The sequence below is a fragment of the Oncorhynchus clarkii genome, chromosome 7, assembly GCF_045791955.1.
Source record: "Oncorhynchus clarkii lewisi isolate Uvic-CL-2024 chromosome 7, UVic_Ocla_1.0, whole genome shotgun sequence".
In the NCBI taxonomy this organism is placed as follows: Eukaryota; Metazoa; Chordata; class Actinopteri; order Salmoniformes; family Salmonidae; genus Oncorhynchus; species Oncorhynchus clarkii.
Genome location: NC_092153.1, coordinates 17,004,899 through 17,021,105, shown reverse-complemented (window position 1 = coordinate 17,021,105; position 16,207 = coordinate 17,004,899). Strand labels below are relative to the sequence as shown.

Here is a 16,207-nt window from a genome sequence, read left to right as displayed (position 1 = left end):
ATATCACTCTTGGTTTAAATAGGAAACAGTGTCCGGGCAGAATAGAGTGGCAACACCAAAAACAGAGACTGTTTACAGGCAGCCTCCCTGACTGCTTTGGCAGGTATGACTGTGCTGACAATATTAGGAAAGTAACATCTAAAAGAGTTGGTGATTATTTCTATATCTTAAAATATACTGATTTTGATTGGACTACAGTTGAATCATTTGAAAAGGGAGAACAACAATAACATGGAGTCAGAGAGAGCTTGATGAAAGGCAGAAAAGCCCTGCTTTAATGACATGATCAATAGAAATACAATGAATGTGATGAAGCAGTTCATTTGATGAAAGTGAAACATTCCCAGGAAACAGGCCATTGGATACAGAGACTTTCCCCCACATACAGAATCACAATTGGATCATTATTGGGCTGTCAAACGATTCAAACATTTAATTGAGTTAATCAAAGGATTTGTTGTGATCCAAATTCAGAATTTGCTCGAATTGAGTTGTCCAAAGTAACAGTTAGCAAATCAGGTAAATTGACAAAACACACTTAATTTAACCTCATTGTCAACTTGTTTTGACATCTAATTGTTGTTTTTAGCTGTATAAATGATGTATTTTGGATGTTTTCACTGTATTTTGAAAGCTTAGAAACAATGTGATTAATCGCAATTCCCGAGGTTGCTAGCATGTATAAAATTCAAAAAAGTTAACTTGAGTTAACGGATTAACTCTGACAGCACTAATCATCATATACAGTATATACAATTGTTACTTCAGTTCGGTCCAGTCACAATCACACATAGTGAACAGAACCAGATCATATGTAGGAGTTTTTGATAAACTGTTCTCTCTCGCTCCTTCTTGACCCACTGGATAAAGAGGACACTGTACTACTACTGCCTCTGCTCACCTCAGAGTGCACTGACCCATGAGACCTCGATGGACGACCAGACGTCAAAGACCCACTGCCAAAGTTCGAGGACCGTCCAGACCGCTCTGATTTGGACGCGCGACCGGATTGACCAGACCTTGAGGAGATGGCAGACACATCTGAGCCTGCAGATTTTGAAGAAATCTTAGATGCAGAGGAAACCTTGATCTTCGAGGTGATCTGGGATACTGGGGACTGTACTGTGGTGGACTTGGCCTGGTCCCTCTCAACCTCGGGAAGTTCAGGGATGACTATAGTTTCGCTGGGAGAGATGACATACAAAATGAGAAAGAACAAATCAATGACAAGTGTGTTATGAATAAATTAAGAACTATTCCATGATGAAAATTTGATGAAAATGGTGCCGGAGGAGATGGCCACCATTTTACGGTCTCCTAACCAATTGTGCTGGACATACTACCTAAATGGCCCGACCAACCAGTGCTCCCGCACATTGGCTAACCGGGCTATCTGCATTGTGTCCCACCTCCCACCAACCCCTATTTTACGCTACTGCTACTCTCTGTGCATCATATATGCATAGTCACTTTAACTATACCTACATGTACATACTACCTCAATAAGCCTGACTAACCGGTGCCTGTATATGGCCTTGCTACTCTTATTTTCAAATGTATTTTTACTGTTGTTTTATTTCTTTACTTACCTACACAGACACACACACACACACACACACATACCTTTTTTTTCCGCACCATTTGGTTAGAGCCTGTAAGTAAGCATTTCACTGTAAGGTCTACTACACCTGTTGTATTTGGCGCATGTGACAATAAACTTTGATTTGATGATGAGGCTGGTTATGCTCGTACTCACCTCTCGTCCTCACAGAGCAGTTTGCACACAGAGACCAAGTAGAACCAACCCCCTGTCATATGGGAAGCTGATCCCACCCAGCCAAGAAACAGAGGTGTTTCCAGGTCAAACCTGTGTGTGTGTGAGAGAGAGAGAGAATCAATAAATATTATCTTGTAACTGAATGGAAAAACCTGCATCCAGGTCAACTTACTTTAATCCGTCAAAATAGGGGTTGAAGTATTCCCCGGAGACGTATTTTGCGTAGACAGCATATCCCGACGCAGCCAGAAAGCCTGCATAAGACCAAGTGAGTCAGTCAGCTACTCTCAATCTGCTACAGTGTGCATCTACCAGGTGATTTTACCACTGATGATGTGACAGACTCCTCCAGTGAAGAGCTTCCTGTTCTTCGCCTTGTCCTTGCCCCCGAGGAAGGTGCACTCCATCCCAATGAGACTGAGTACGAACCCCAGCATCCCCACAGAGAGAGCACCCATCAGCAGGCCCCTCACAATCTGGATGTGGTCTGGTTGATTAGAACACAACCAAATGCAAGGTCACACTTTACACTACAGTAGGCTTTATAACTTCAGTGGAATACCCAATGTCACTGTACTGAAACAGTCTAAACTCAAAGAAGTTTGCTTAAAAGATCGAGTACAGTAATAGTCACATATGAACAGAATTCATTTTAAACCCTATTTTTGGGGGGGTAAATGAGCTTAACAGACTGTCTTCAGATGTGTCCCTCTTGTTGATATACGACTTCATACCCACCACAGAAATAGAATTAGAACACAATATATGATGCATGTCTCTACGGTACTTACTGTCCACGGACCAGAGCACAGGGAAGTCTTGGCAGTTGGTGACAGAAGTGGAGTCGGTGAAGCAGGCCTTCCACAGGTTAGACCAGTACCAGGCCACCTTGATAACAGCCGAGCCGCCCATGCCACCGATGGACGTGACCTTCCAGCCCTCCATGGCCATGGTGCATGCCACAAAGATCCAGCCCAGCACTGTCATCAGGAAGCCCCAGATCTGCATCACGCGGATTTTCATCCTGATACTCCGGTGTGTGGAGTCAGTCTATTTGCTCTATATCTAGATAACCCTCACGTTGTCTTATTACGACCGTCGCTGGTTGCGTTTCTTTTCTCAAGATCTGACTTATTGGCGATTCCTTTTTCTCTCGCCTATACGATGGTGTGTCTCCTTGGTGGAGCCACTGTCCAGTGGAGCCCGAGTCTCCTGCTGTACTGTGCTGTAGAAGAAACCTGCTCATCCCAGTCAGCTTGGTAGCAGGGCTCAGTATGACTAAGGAGACAGTCATTTTTGTTGCTGTACCAGGTCGTCACTTTTCCCATACTGCATGAGGGTGGCTATGGGTCTGTTGCTGCTCAGGTTTCCAGAACCTTGTTTGGGTGCTGAAAATGTTGACCTAAGCGTTTATCTCACGTTTCAGAAACCTCCCATCTCTATGTCCCAAGCTGAATCCTTGGGTTTTGAATTATTTGACTAATTCTGATCGAATGTATTCAAAGGACATAAACATGACCTAGTACGGCCCAAAGGCTATGGCAAAACTTGACCTCATCTCAAGATGATTACTATTTTAAATACAGTGCTGGTATGACCTTAACTAGTTCAATAAGAACTCATTACCTGAGGAATTACAACTTCAGAGTCCGTTGAAGCACTTCCATTGTCCGTTGACATTGCCTCGGGCTGCGGTAGGTTATTAGCTAGGTGTGCTGCCTGCTTTACTTATATAATTAAAACATAACGTCTTTGGCCTCATATAATTATGCTTAAATCCACGGCTCTCTCTGATGGTATTAGTTGCATGGGGAGTGATGGATTTTCTTGTGGTGAGTGAAGATGAGAAGGGTCTTCTTTGTACCGAGTCCCTCGGCTTATTGGCAAAGTTATCGGCAAAGTAGATGGGACATTGGAATGGACCCACTGTTGTGATGCATGGACCTATATGGTGGTAATTCATGCTTTTCATTAATGATGGGCTAATAACGGAGAAAGAACAAAAGAGTGGTTGTGTTCGCTGGCAGGGCCTCACGTTAATTATGGGTTATTAAGCACAAATACCTGCTGCAGAATTACCTACCGTGATAAATGAAGAAATATTAAGTAAGATTCCATCCAAAGATGCATACACAGAACATTGTTTGAATTTCTATCTGTCAATAGTTTGACTCGATCGTCCTCTAATGAAAGTATAGGTATACTGCTCTCTGGTGGTGTCTTGTTGAAATGCAGCCAAACTGTACCTCAACCACAGTCCAAATCACACTCAACTTGTGTATTTTGTACGGAAAAGTACTTGATTCTTTTGTATGTTTAGAAGTATTGTCCATAATGGATTTTCTGGCACAAACAAATAGCTGTACATTTGGCATAAATAAACTGCTTTTTGGGGCAAGGATTCTGCTGGTGGCCTTCATGTTTGAATTTAGAATCTGATGTAACAAAATAGACATGAATTAGGGATGCTTGGGATTCATGTGGCTCTTCTGATGCTTCAATCTATACAAATGAGGAATCTTAGACTTATTGCATGCAATAAAACTGTATATTTTCTAAATGGTGAATTCATCTCTGGATTCATTCTGAAAAATATGGACATCAAAATTTGAAATCACTCACCATTATTGATTTTGTCTAGATGTCTGGCTATCATCCTAACTTAGTAGTGTAGTCAGAGTAGGTCCTCTGACCAACCAGAGCTGCGGGACACCCGACACTTGTTTACGGATACACAGGACTGGAGCAGGGAGCACGGGGCGGCTACCAGCTGTAGCTCCATGCCAGCTGGTGAGAGTCCCCCGGCTCGGAGGGCCAAGAGGATTCACGTAACGGGGTTAAGGTTTCCATTGATCAGAAGGTGGGATAGATGGCAGGCTGTGGAGGAAACTTCCAATTCCCATATCCGAGTCTGAACAGAGATCAACTGGGGCAGGACTGCTGTTGATTGGTAACTCTGTGATCAGTCGAGACAACGGAACGTAGGGGGCCATCTTTCAGTGTGAGGTATATTGCAAAAATACAACAACTTGACATTTCTTGAGAGCACACAATGCTCTCTATTGACTCTTTCTTCGTCTAGGCTTCACTTGTGGTCTGCTAAAGAGTGACAGCATACGGCAGACGGGCATTGACTCCACAGTTGAGTTCCGGAGGTAGTTGTCATGAGACACTCATGCAGACGTCCATGTCAAAGTGTTAAATCCCCCAATTAAAAAGTCTACTTATTCAATCCCCCTTTCCTTTATACTGAATTAATGTTCTTTCACCAGATCATTCAGAGAAAATTATCACTGAATTCCTTGTATGCAAAAAAAACAAAACATTTATTGACATTGCCACTGATTACAACATACAGAAACATACAGGAATGAACCAATTGAGTAATGTTTCTAGATGACCTCAAACGGACACATATTCCTGATATTTGTTCTTGAGGCATATCTAATGAGCAACAATGGATTTGGAAGAGCACCAGTTCGTTTGTCCCTTCAAGGTGACCCGGGAGTTCATACTGTGATCCTAGCCAAACCGAATTTCCTGCCCTGTGAAGAAAACAAGCTTATCTGACTTCTTTTGTTTATCGCCCGTTGACAGAAGATGCCTATTACCTAATGTGGTTTTAGAGAGGAGCCAACAGCTTGTCTATTTCCTCTTGCTGATTTCAAGGGTTATTTCCCCCAGCATTGTTTGTGCCACAGGGGGTGACATTGTTCAAGTCAGTTATACAGCAGAGGCACAGAGACAGCAAGGAGTCTCCTTTGGCAGAGAAGATATCAAAAACCATGTTCTATGAACAGTGCATTGGAAAGAAGTTCCATATTAAGGAAAATAAAAGCAGGTAGCATGCATCACACCCTTAGGTAATGTAATCACACAGGAATCCGTCTCAATAAGGAGTTGGGGTTCTGGTTGAAGAGGTATGAAAAGGTGACCTCAACAAGCTTAGCCCAAGGGTCAAACAGTCCATGGTCACCTCATATGACCATATGGCAATGCCAGTGTTCCGTCCGTTGTCACACATAGGCGTTCTTTCCAAACTGCCTTGAGTGTTCTGCTGGGTCTCGGGGGTCTGTGGAAACTGGCGATTTGTAGAAACTGTTGGCAGACTTGCCGGGTTTGTGACGCTTGGTTACCATAGACGTACCACCACTGTAGGAGCACTCTGCTCGACTAGAGGAAAACACTAAGGGTTACTCCTTTGAGATATACATTGTCCTCATTCCCTTTCCATGGTAAAAACAGTTCTAGTTCAGAAGACAGAAGTCTCCGGATCTAGGCCAATTCATCCCACCCCATACACTAGTTCCCTAGGCCCGCTGGCCAAGGTGACTTTCACATAAATACGTTGATACTATACACAAAGAAAACATTCAGTCACCAACATACAGTGCATGTCCTTATACTGTTGTCACTATGAGACAAGATGTTGACAGTGATCCCTGGATATCCCCGTACTTAAACAACTTAATTACAGTTCATATTAAACTGCTTCATTGACTTACTGAATGACAAGCTTTACGATCCGTCTACTCTATTATAGATAACTTTCCATTTCTGTGTCTCAGTCAACATGATGTTGAGATACGTACAGTACTTACAGATTACATAACACACTGAGTAAATGGAGGGGGGGGGGGGGACACGTCTGTCAAAGTAATCATTTTCTGTAATTGACCATCGTTTAATTAATTGTACAAACTTGCCTGAAGCCCTCTGACAAGGAGAGGCAGAATATGAGTCCTCCTGAAATGCAGAGCACCGAGCCAGCCCAGCCGATGAAGAGCGCTGCGCCCAGCTCAAACCTGGCAACGAGAGGACGGGCATAGCCGGCAAAGCCAGTGACCAGTTAGTACATACATGTGCTCACTGCATTTCATTTGTCGACATGCAGTGCAGTAGGACATTAAGTAGCACAGTTAAGCTGAACACTTACTTTTGAGCAAAAAAGAGTGGGTCAAAGAACTCTGATGTGATCCTGTGTGCGTACAGGGAGCATGCAGTCAAGGAGCAAAGCCCTGCAGAGAAAACGGAGAGGACTCAGCTCTGGTCTAAATAGCAAGGAGTAGTTCAACAAGCACACAATATAATGAATATTCACCACTGAGTATGAAGTGAAGTCCTGCGAGGCCTGTTAGTCTGGCCTTGGTGCTCTCTGAGCCTCCGATCCTGGTACACTTCATTCCCATCAGGGCCAGGGTGGCTCCAAAGAACCCCAGGCACACAGACGCAATCATCAGGCCCCGACACACCTGGATATACACTGGGTGGGTGTGTGTGGATGTGTGTGGATGTGTGTGGGTGGGTGTGAGGGAGAGCGAGATAAAGAGACAAATACAGAGTTACAGTGTCTTGCGAAAGTATTCGGCCCCCTTTAACTTTGCGACCTTTTGCCACATTTCAGGCTTCAAACATAAAGATATAAAACTGTATTTTTTTGTGAAGAATCAACAACAAGTGGGACACAATCATGAAGTGGAACGACATTTATTGGATATTTCAAACTTTTTTAACAAATCAAAAACTGAAAAATTGGGCGTGCAAAATTATTCCGCCCCTTTACTTTCAGTGCAGCAAACTCTCTCCAGAAGTTCAGTGAGGATCTCTGAATGATCCAATGTTGACCTAAATGACTAATGATGATAAATACAATCCACCTGTGTGTAATCAAGTCTCCGTATAAATGCACCTGCACTGTGATAGTCTCAGAGGTCCGTTAAAAGCGCAGAGAGCATCATGAAGAACAAGGAACACACCAGGCAGGTCCAAGATACTGTTGTGAAGAAGTTTAAAGCCGGATTTGGATACAAAAAGATTTCCCAAGCTTTAAACATCCCAAGGAGCACTGTGCAAGCGATAATATTGAAATGGAAGGAGTATCAGACCACTGCAAATCTACCAAGACCTGGCCATCCCTCTAAACTTTCAGCTCATACAAGGAGAAGACTGATCAGAGATGCAGCCAAGAGGCCCATGATCACTCTGGATGAACTGCAGAGATCTACAGCTGAGGTGGGAGACTCTGTCCATAGGACAACAATCAGTCGTATATTGCACAAATCTGGCCTTTATGGAAGAGTGGCAAGAAGAAAGCCATTTCTTAAAGATATCCATAAAAAGTGTTGTTTAAAGTTTGCCACAAGCCACCTGGGAGACACACCAAACATGTGGAAGAAGGTGCTCTGGTCAGATGAAACCAAAATGGAACTTTTTGGCAACAATGTAAAACGTTATGTTTGGCGTAAAAGCAACACAGCTCATCACCCTGAACACACCATCTCCACTGTCAAACATGGTGGTGGCAGCATCATGGTTTGGGCCTGCTTTTCTTCAGCAGGGACAGGGAAGATGGTTAAAATTGATGGGAAGATGGATGGAGCCAAATACTGGACCATTCTGGAAGAAAACCTGATGGAGTCTGCAAAAGACCTGAGACTGGGACGGAGATTTGTCTTCCAACAAGACAATGATCCAAAACATAAAGCTAAATCTACAATGGAATGGTTCAAAATAAACATATAAACATAACCTGAATCCAATCGAGAATCTGTGGAAAGAACTGAAAACTGCTGTTCACAAATGCCTCCATCCAACCTCACTGAGCTCGAGCTGTTTTGCAAGGAGGAATGGGAAAAAATGTCAGTCTCTCGATGTGCAAAACTGATAGAGACATAACCCAAGCGACTTACAGCTGTAATCGCAGCAAAAGGTGGCGCTACAAAGTATTAACTTAAGGGGGCTGAATAATTTTGCACGCCCAATTTTCCAGTTTTTGATTTGTTAAAAAAGTTTGAAATATCCAATAAATGTCGTTCCACTTCATGATTGTGTCCCACTTGTTGTTGATTCTTCACAAAAAAATACAGTTTTATATCTTTATGTTTGAAGCCTGAAATGTGGCAAAAGGTCGCAAAGTTCAAGGGGGCCGAATACTTTCGCAAGGCACTGTATCTCACACTTGTAAAAGTGCTCTGACTTTCTCAGTTTTCCTCTCATTGCCACTTTAAAAGCATTGTATCCTCAAATGGCAGCTTGAACACCCGGTTCAAATGTGTCTCTGGCCTCTGGTAGTGTATCTTTTAGAGGCTATTGGGCTTAATCCAACAAACCGATAGGGTTATCAAATTCCAAATACCACTTTTTTCAGAGCCAGCCATTCATCCCAGGAGACGGATGCTCAGGATGTAACACATCTGTGATTAGGTCAAAGAAATCACACACACACACACACACACAGACACACAGACACATATATATATATATATATATCTCCATTATAATCACAAACTGACACACGCATGCACACACACAGACACACAGACACATATATATATATATATATATATCTCCATTATAATCACAAACTGACACACGCATGCACACACACACACACACAGACACACAGACACATATATATATATATATATATCTCCATTATAATCACAAACTGACACACGCATGCACACACACACACACACAGACACACAGACACATATATATATATATATATATATCTCCATTATAATCACAAACTGACACACGCATGCACACACACACACACACAGACACACAGACACATATATATATATATATATATATCTCCATTATAATCACAAACTGACACACGCATGCACACACACACACACACAGACACACAGACACATATATATATATATATATATATCTCCATTATAATCACAAACTGACACACGCATGCACACACACACACACACAGACACACAGACACATATATATATATATATATATATCTCCATTATAATCACAAACTGACACACGCATGCACACACACACACACACAGACACACAGACACATATATACATATATATATATCTCCATTATAATCACAAACTGACACACGCATGCACACACACACACACACAGACACACAGACACATATATACATATATATATATCTCCATTATAATCACAAACTGACACACGCATGCACACACACACACACACAGACACACAGACACATATATATATATATATATATATCTCCATTATAATCACAAACTGACACACGCATGCACACACACACACACACAGACACACAGACACATATATACATATATATATATCTCCATTATAATCACAAACTGACACACGCATGCACACACACACACACACAGACACACAGACACATATATATATATATATATATATCTCCATTATAATCACAAACTGACACACGCATGCACACACACACACACACAGACACACAGACACATATATACATATATATATATCTCCATTATAATCACAAACTGACACACGCATGCACACACACACACACACAGACACACAGACACATATATACATATATATATATCTCCATTATAATCACAAACTGACACACGCATGCACACACACAAACACACACAGACACACAGACACATATATATATATCTCCATTATAATCACAAACTGACACACGCATGCACACACACAAACACACACAGACACACAGACACATATATATATATCTCCATTATAATCACAAACTGACACACGCATGCACACACACAAACACATATATATATATATATATCTCCATTATAATCACAAACTGACACACGCATGCACACACACAAACACATATATATATATATATATCTCCATTATAATCACAAACTGACACACGCATGCACACACACAAACACACACAGACACACAGACACATATATATATATCTCCATTATAATCACAAACTGACACACGCATGCACACACACAAACACACACAGACACACAGACACATATATATATATCTCCATTATAATCACAAACTGACACACGCATGCACACACACAAACACATATATATATATATATATCTCCATTATAATCACAAACTGACACACGCATGCACACACACAAACACATATACATATATATATATCTCCATTATAATCACAAACTGACACACGCATGCACACACACAAACACATATATATATATATATATCTCCATTATAATCACAAACTGACACACGCATGCACACACACAAACACATATACATATATATATATCTCCATTATAATCACAAACTGACACACGCATGCACACACACAAACACATATATATATATATATATCTCCATTATAATCACAAACTGACACACGCACACACACACACAAACACATATATATATATATATATCTCCATTATAATCACAAACTGACACACGCATGCACACACACAAACACATATACATATATATATATCTCCATTATAATCACAAACTGACACACGCATGCACACACACAAACACACACAGACACACAGACACATATATATATATCTCCATTATAATCACAAACTGACACACGCATGCACACACACAAACACACACAGACACACAGACACATATATATATATCTCCATTATAATCACAAACTGACACACGCATGCACACACACAAACACATATATATATATATATATCTCCATTATAATCACAAACTGACACACGCATGCACACACACAAACACATATATATATATATATATCTCCATTATAATCACAAACTGACACACGCATGCACACACACAAACACACACAGACACACAGACACATATATATATATCTCCATTATAATCACAAACTGACACACGCATGCACACACACAAACACACACAGACACACAGACACATATATATATATCTCCATTATAATCACAAACTGACACACGCATGCACACACACAAACACATATATATATATATATATCTCCATTATAATCACAAACTGACACACGCATGCACACACACAAACACATATACATATATATATATCTCCATTATAATCACAAACTGACACACGCATGCACACACACAAACACATATATATATATATATATCTCCATTATAATCACAAACTGACACACGCATGCACACACACAAACACATATACATATATATATATCTCCATTATAATCACAAACTGACACACGCATGCACACACACAAACACATATATATATATATATATCTCCATTATAATCACAAACTGACACACGCATGCACACACACAAACACATATATATATATATATATCTCCATTATAATCACAAACTGACACACGCATGCACACACACAAACACATATATATATATATATATCTCCATTATAATCACAAACTGACACACGCATGCACACACACAAACACATATGCAAACACAAAAATACACATAATCGCATACAATTACAATGACAATACAACATCACAGCAAAAATAGCAACCAGCTGAAGTTTGGACTGACCATCCAGAGCCAGCATGGAGGGGAAATCTTTACAGTTGGACACTCCTGTAGAATCCGTGACGCAGGTCTTCCACAGGTTGGACCAGAAGGTCGCCGTGGTGATGACCGTCCCATCCACGGAGGACACCTTCCAGTAATCAGTAGGCAACGTGGAGCAGACCAGGATCCATCCAGATATGTTCAGGATGAAGGCAACGATCTCCGTGGCCATGTTGCTCATCCTCCTCAGTCCCGTCCTGTCTGTTGTAGAGCTGGGTCAGGTAAGCTGGTGAACAGCAATTGTGGCAGATGAGACTGTATACTGTGGAGGACAGTGGATGGAGAGCAGAGCAGAGAGGCAGTCCAGGATGAATGGTTAGGAGGTGAAGTGTGTCCGTGGTTAAGATGTTGTAGCCTGGTTTATGTTCAACAGGGAGGGCTCTGTGTTCAAGACTCTGCACCTCTACCGGTGGACCAATCCCAAGGATACACACACACACACACACACACACACGCACACACACACACACACACACACACACACACACACACACACATACACACACACATCACTCCACAGTAGTCATTTGAGTGAGAGGAGGGGGGTCAGTGAGTGGATCAGTAGGAGACGGGGCTAATTGAAAGGATTTGAAATGTTTGTTGGTGGACAGGAAACAGAGCTAAGACACTGACATGTGTATGACAGAAAATTGACAATAAGCAACTGCTCAGCATGTAGATAGACAGAGGAAGACCGTTGTTCCCTCGTTGCAAAGGTTAGTTTCACATAGTTTCTTTACAATCATGCTAGTTGAAATTATACAATTAATTAATTTGATTATAAAATGTCCTGCTATAAATGTTTCATACCAATCTTATAAATGTTGCAGTTATCTGGTGTTCGGTAGGCCTATCTGTTGACTCATAGCCCCACCCAGTGGAGAGAAGATATAAATATTCATGCAACCACATGAGGGTGTCCTGAGCCATGATGCGAAAACTTCAATAAGGGTGTTTCCTCTCTCTGTTTTATCTGAAAATATCCAGATCAAACAAACACAGGATTGGTGAAAGGGAAAGTATTCACTGCTTTATTTCCTTCACATCAGTGCAGATGGAAGGAAAGTGGTTGTTTCTGTATGTTGAAAATGAGGTGGAAGTTGATATTTCAGCAAATGCCAACATGTTTTGTCATGTTTGTTTATTTTTGCTGTAGAAATGGTCATTCCTGTGGATAGGGGGTGTTTGGATGTCAGAAATGAAACAAGGGCTTCACATTGAAGGAGGGAGGTCGAGAGAGAGAGAGAGAGAGAGAGAGAGAGAGAGAGAGAGAGAGAGAGAGAGAGAGATCACACATATTGTCCTTAGTTTCCTGTTATAGTGGATGTGTTTTCCTGTGACTGGTTACATATTGACCAGAAACTGTAAGTCCAGTTTTACATTAAAGACCAAATAATTTATTATAGGGAACTGAATGAATAGCTACTGGGCAATTCCACTGTAACAGAATGGCTGAGACTCAGTCTAATGCACAAGGACTACTTTGAACAATTTCCACATCAAATTTGACCAAAACACATTTGCTCGAAGAACAGTGCACATGTAAAGTTTGGTAACAGAATGACGGTAAAATCTCCCTCCGTTTTTTATGTGACCACGTTTTCCAAAAACTCTGTTAGATGTCAGCAGAAAGAATGTCCATTTTTGATTTCCTTTTGGTTATTGAATTACAGTAAGTGTAGTCACCACTGTTAAAGCTATGATAATCGATCATTTAAATAAGCATTTTTCCAAGGCTGGCCATGCTTTCCACCTGGCTACCCCTACCCAGTGCAACAGCTCAGCACCCCCTGCAGCAACTTGTCCTAGTCCCCCCTGCTTCTTCTTCACCCAAATCCAGAAAGAGCTGAAAGAGCTGCAAAATCTGGATCCCTACAAATCACCTGGGCTAGACAATCTGGACCCTCTCTTTCTAAAATGATCCACTGCATTTGTTGCAACCCCTGTTACTAGCCTGTTCAACCTCTCTTTTGTATCATCTGAGATCCCCAATGATTGGAAAGCTGCCAAAGTCATCCCTCTCTTTTAATTTTACTTAACTAGGCAAGTCTCCTTGTCTCATCGCGCACCAGCGACTCCTGTGGCGGGCTGGGCGCAGTGCGCGCTAACCAAGGTTGCCAGGTGCACGGTGTAGCCTCCGACACATTGGTGCGGCTGGCTTCCGGGTTGGATGCGCGCTGTGTTAAGAAGCAGTACGGCTGGTTGGGTTGTGTATCGGAGGACGCATGACATTCAACCTTCGTCTCTCCCGAGCCCATACGGGAGTTGTAGAAATGAGACAAGATAGTAGCTACTACAACAATTGGATACCACGAAATTGGGGAGAAAAAGGGGTCAAAAAATAATAATAAATAAAAAAAAAATACTATACGATATCATAACAAGCCATCGATAAAAGACAGTACTGTGCAGCCGTCTTCATCGACCTGGCCAAGGCTTTTGACTCTGTCAATCACCGCATTCTTATCGGCAGACTCGATAGCCTTGGTTTCTCAAATGACTGTCTCGCCTGGTTCACCAACTACTTCTCAGATAAAGTTCAGTGTGTCAAATCGGAGGGCCTGTTGTCCGGACCTCTGGCAGTCTCTATGGGGGTACCACAGGGTTAAATTCAGGCCGACTCTTTTCTCTGTATATATCAACGATGTCGCTCTTGCTGCTGGTGATTCTCTTATCCACCTCTACACAGACGACACCATTCTGTATACATCTGGCCCTTCCTTGGACACTGTGTTAACAAACCTCCAAACGAGCTTCAATGCCATACAACACTCCTTCCGTGGCCTCCAACTGCTCTTAAATACAAGTAAAACTAAATGCATGCTATTCAAACGATCGCTGCCTGCACCTGCCCACCCGTCCAGCGTCACTACTCTGGACGGTTCTGACTTAGAATATGTGGACAACTACAAATACCTAGGTGTCTGTTTAGACTGTAAACTCTCCTTCCAGACTCACATTAAGCATCTCCAATACAAAATTAAATCTAGATTCAGCTTCCTATTTCGCAAAAAAGCATCCTTCACTCCTGCTGCCAAACATACCCTCGTAAAACTGACCATTCTACCGATCCTTGACTTCGGCGATGTCATTTGTAAAATAGCCTAAAAAAAAGCCAACTTACTTTGGCCGCCTTTCCTTCCAGTTCTCTGCAGCCAATGACTGGAACGAATTGCAAAAATCACTGAAGCTGAAGTCTTATATCTCCCTCTCTAACTTTAAGCATCAGCTGTTGGAGCAGCTTACCTGTACACAGCCAATCTGTAAGTAGCCCACTCAACCACCTCATCCCCATATTGTTATTTATCCTCTTGCTCTTTTGCACCCCAGTATATCTACTTGCACATCATCATCTGCACATATATCCCTATCATCATCTCAGCGCACTCGTTAAAGAATAACACCTCACCTAAGGGAAGCATCAGGGAGTGTTTTTTAAATTTTATTTTTATGTCAGGGTAATGACATTGGGTCCGGGAACTGCTACAGGCTCTCATGCCTCAACCTGATCGCCAGAATCCCCTGCCTCAGCCAGCTCGTCAGGCTCTCATGCCTCAGCCGGATCGCCAGGATCCCCTGCCTCAGCCAGCTCGTCAGGCTCTCATGCCTCAACCTGATCGCCAGAATCCCCTGCCTCAGCCAGCTCGTCAGGCTCTCATGCCTCAGCCGGATCGCCAGAATCCCCTGCCTCAGCCAGCTCGTCAGGCTCTCGTGCCTCAGCCGGATCGCCAGGATCCCCTGCCTCAGCCAGCTCGTCAGGCTCTCATGCCTCAGCCAGCTCGTCAGGCTCTCATGCCTCAGCCGGATCACCAGGCTCCCCTGCCTCAGCCGGCTTGTCGGGATTTCATGCCTTAGTCGGATCGCCAGGCTCCCCGCCTCACCCGGCTCGTCTGGCTTTCATGCCTCCACCGGATCGCCAGGCTCCCCTGCCTCAACCGATCTGTCAGGTTCCCGCACCACACTCAGCTGGTGTGACATGTTCATCAGCAGGGGTGACCGGTCCTCTCCTGATCCCCGGGTTCGTCCCCTTTGACAGTGTCCTGCGGCTGGAGCCGCACTTCGGAGAGGGGCTACTCTCACGTATACTCCCCCTCCAGCCTCTAGGTCATC

At 42.5% G+C, this 16,207-nt stretch overlaps 3 protein-coding genes across 3 annotated transcripts; 1 reads left to right on the top strand and 2 right to left on the bottom strand.

Moving 5' to 3' along the window:
* Positions 1–808: 808 nt before the first annotated feature.
* Positions 809–2,800, bottom strand: LOC139414126 (claudin-10-like). The gene is made up of 5 exons (XM_071162006.1): positions 2,569–2,800; positions 2,103–2,264; positions 1,950–2,031; positions 1,757–1,867; positions 809–1,184 (listed from the first exon to the last, which is right to left on the bottom strand). The coding sequence occupies exons 1-5, from the start codon at positions 2,798–2,800 to the stop codon at positions 809–811; spliced, it is 963 nt and encodes a 320-aa protein (XP_071018107.1).
* Positions 2,801–5,082: 2,282 nt separating this feature from the next.
* On the bottom strand, positions 5,083–12,465 carry LOC139414125 (claudin-10-like). The gene is made up of 5 exons (XM_071162005.1): positions 12,059–12,465; positions 6,879–7,040; positions 6,714–6,795; positions 6,484–6,582; positions 5,083–5,950 (listed from the first exon to the last, which is right to left on the bottom strand). The coding sequence occupies exons 1-5, from the start codon at positions 12,276–12,278 to the stop codon at positions 5,794–5,796; spliced, it is 720 nt and encodes a 239-aa protein (XP_071018106.1). The 5' UTR covers positions 12,279–12,465; the 3' UTR covers positions 5,083–5,793.
* A 3,127-nt stretch (positions 12,466–15,592) lies between these two features.
* Positions 15,593–15,952, top strand: LOC139414024 (cell division protein ZipA-like). Its single transcript, XM_071161899.1, has one exon. It carries the CDS (start codon positions 15,593–15,595, stop codon positions 15,950–15,952), a length of 360 nt encoding a protein of 119 aa, XP_071018000.1.
* Positions 15,953–16,207: the final 255 nt, after the last annotated feature.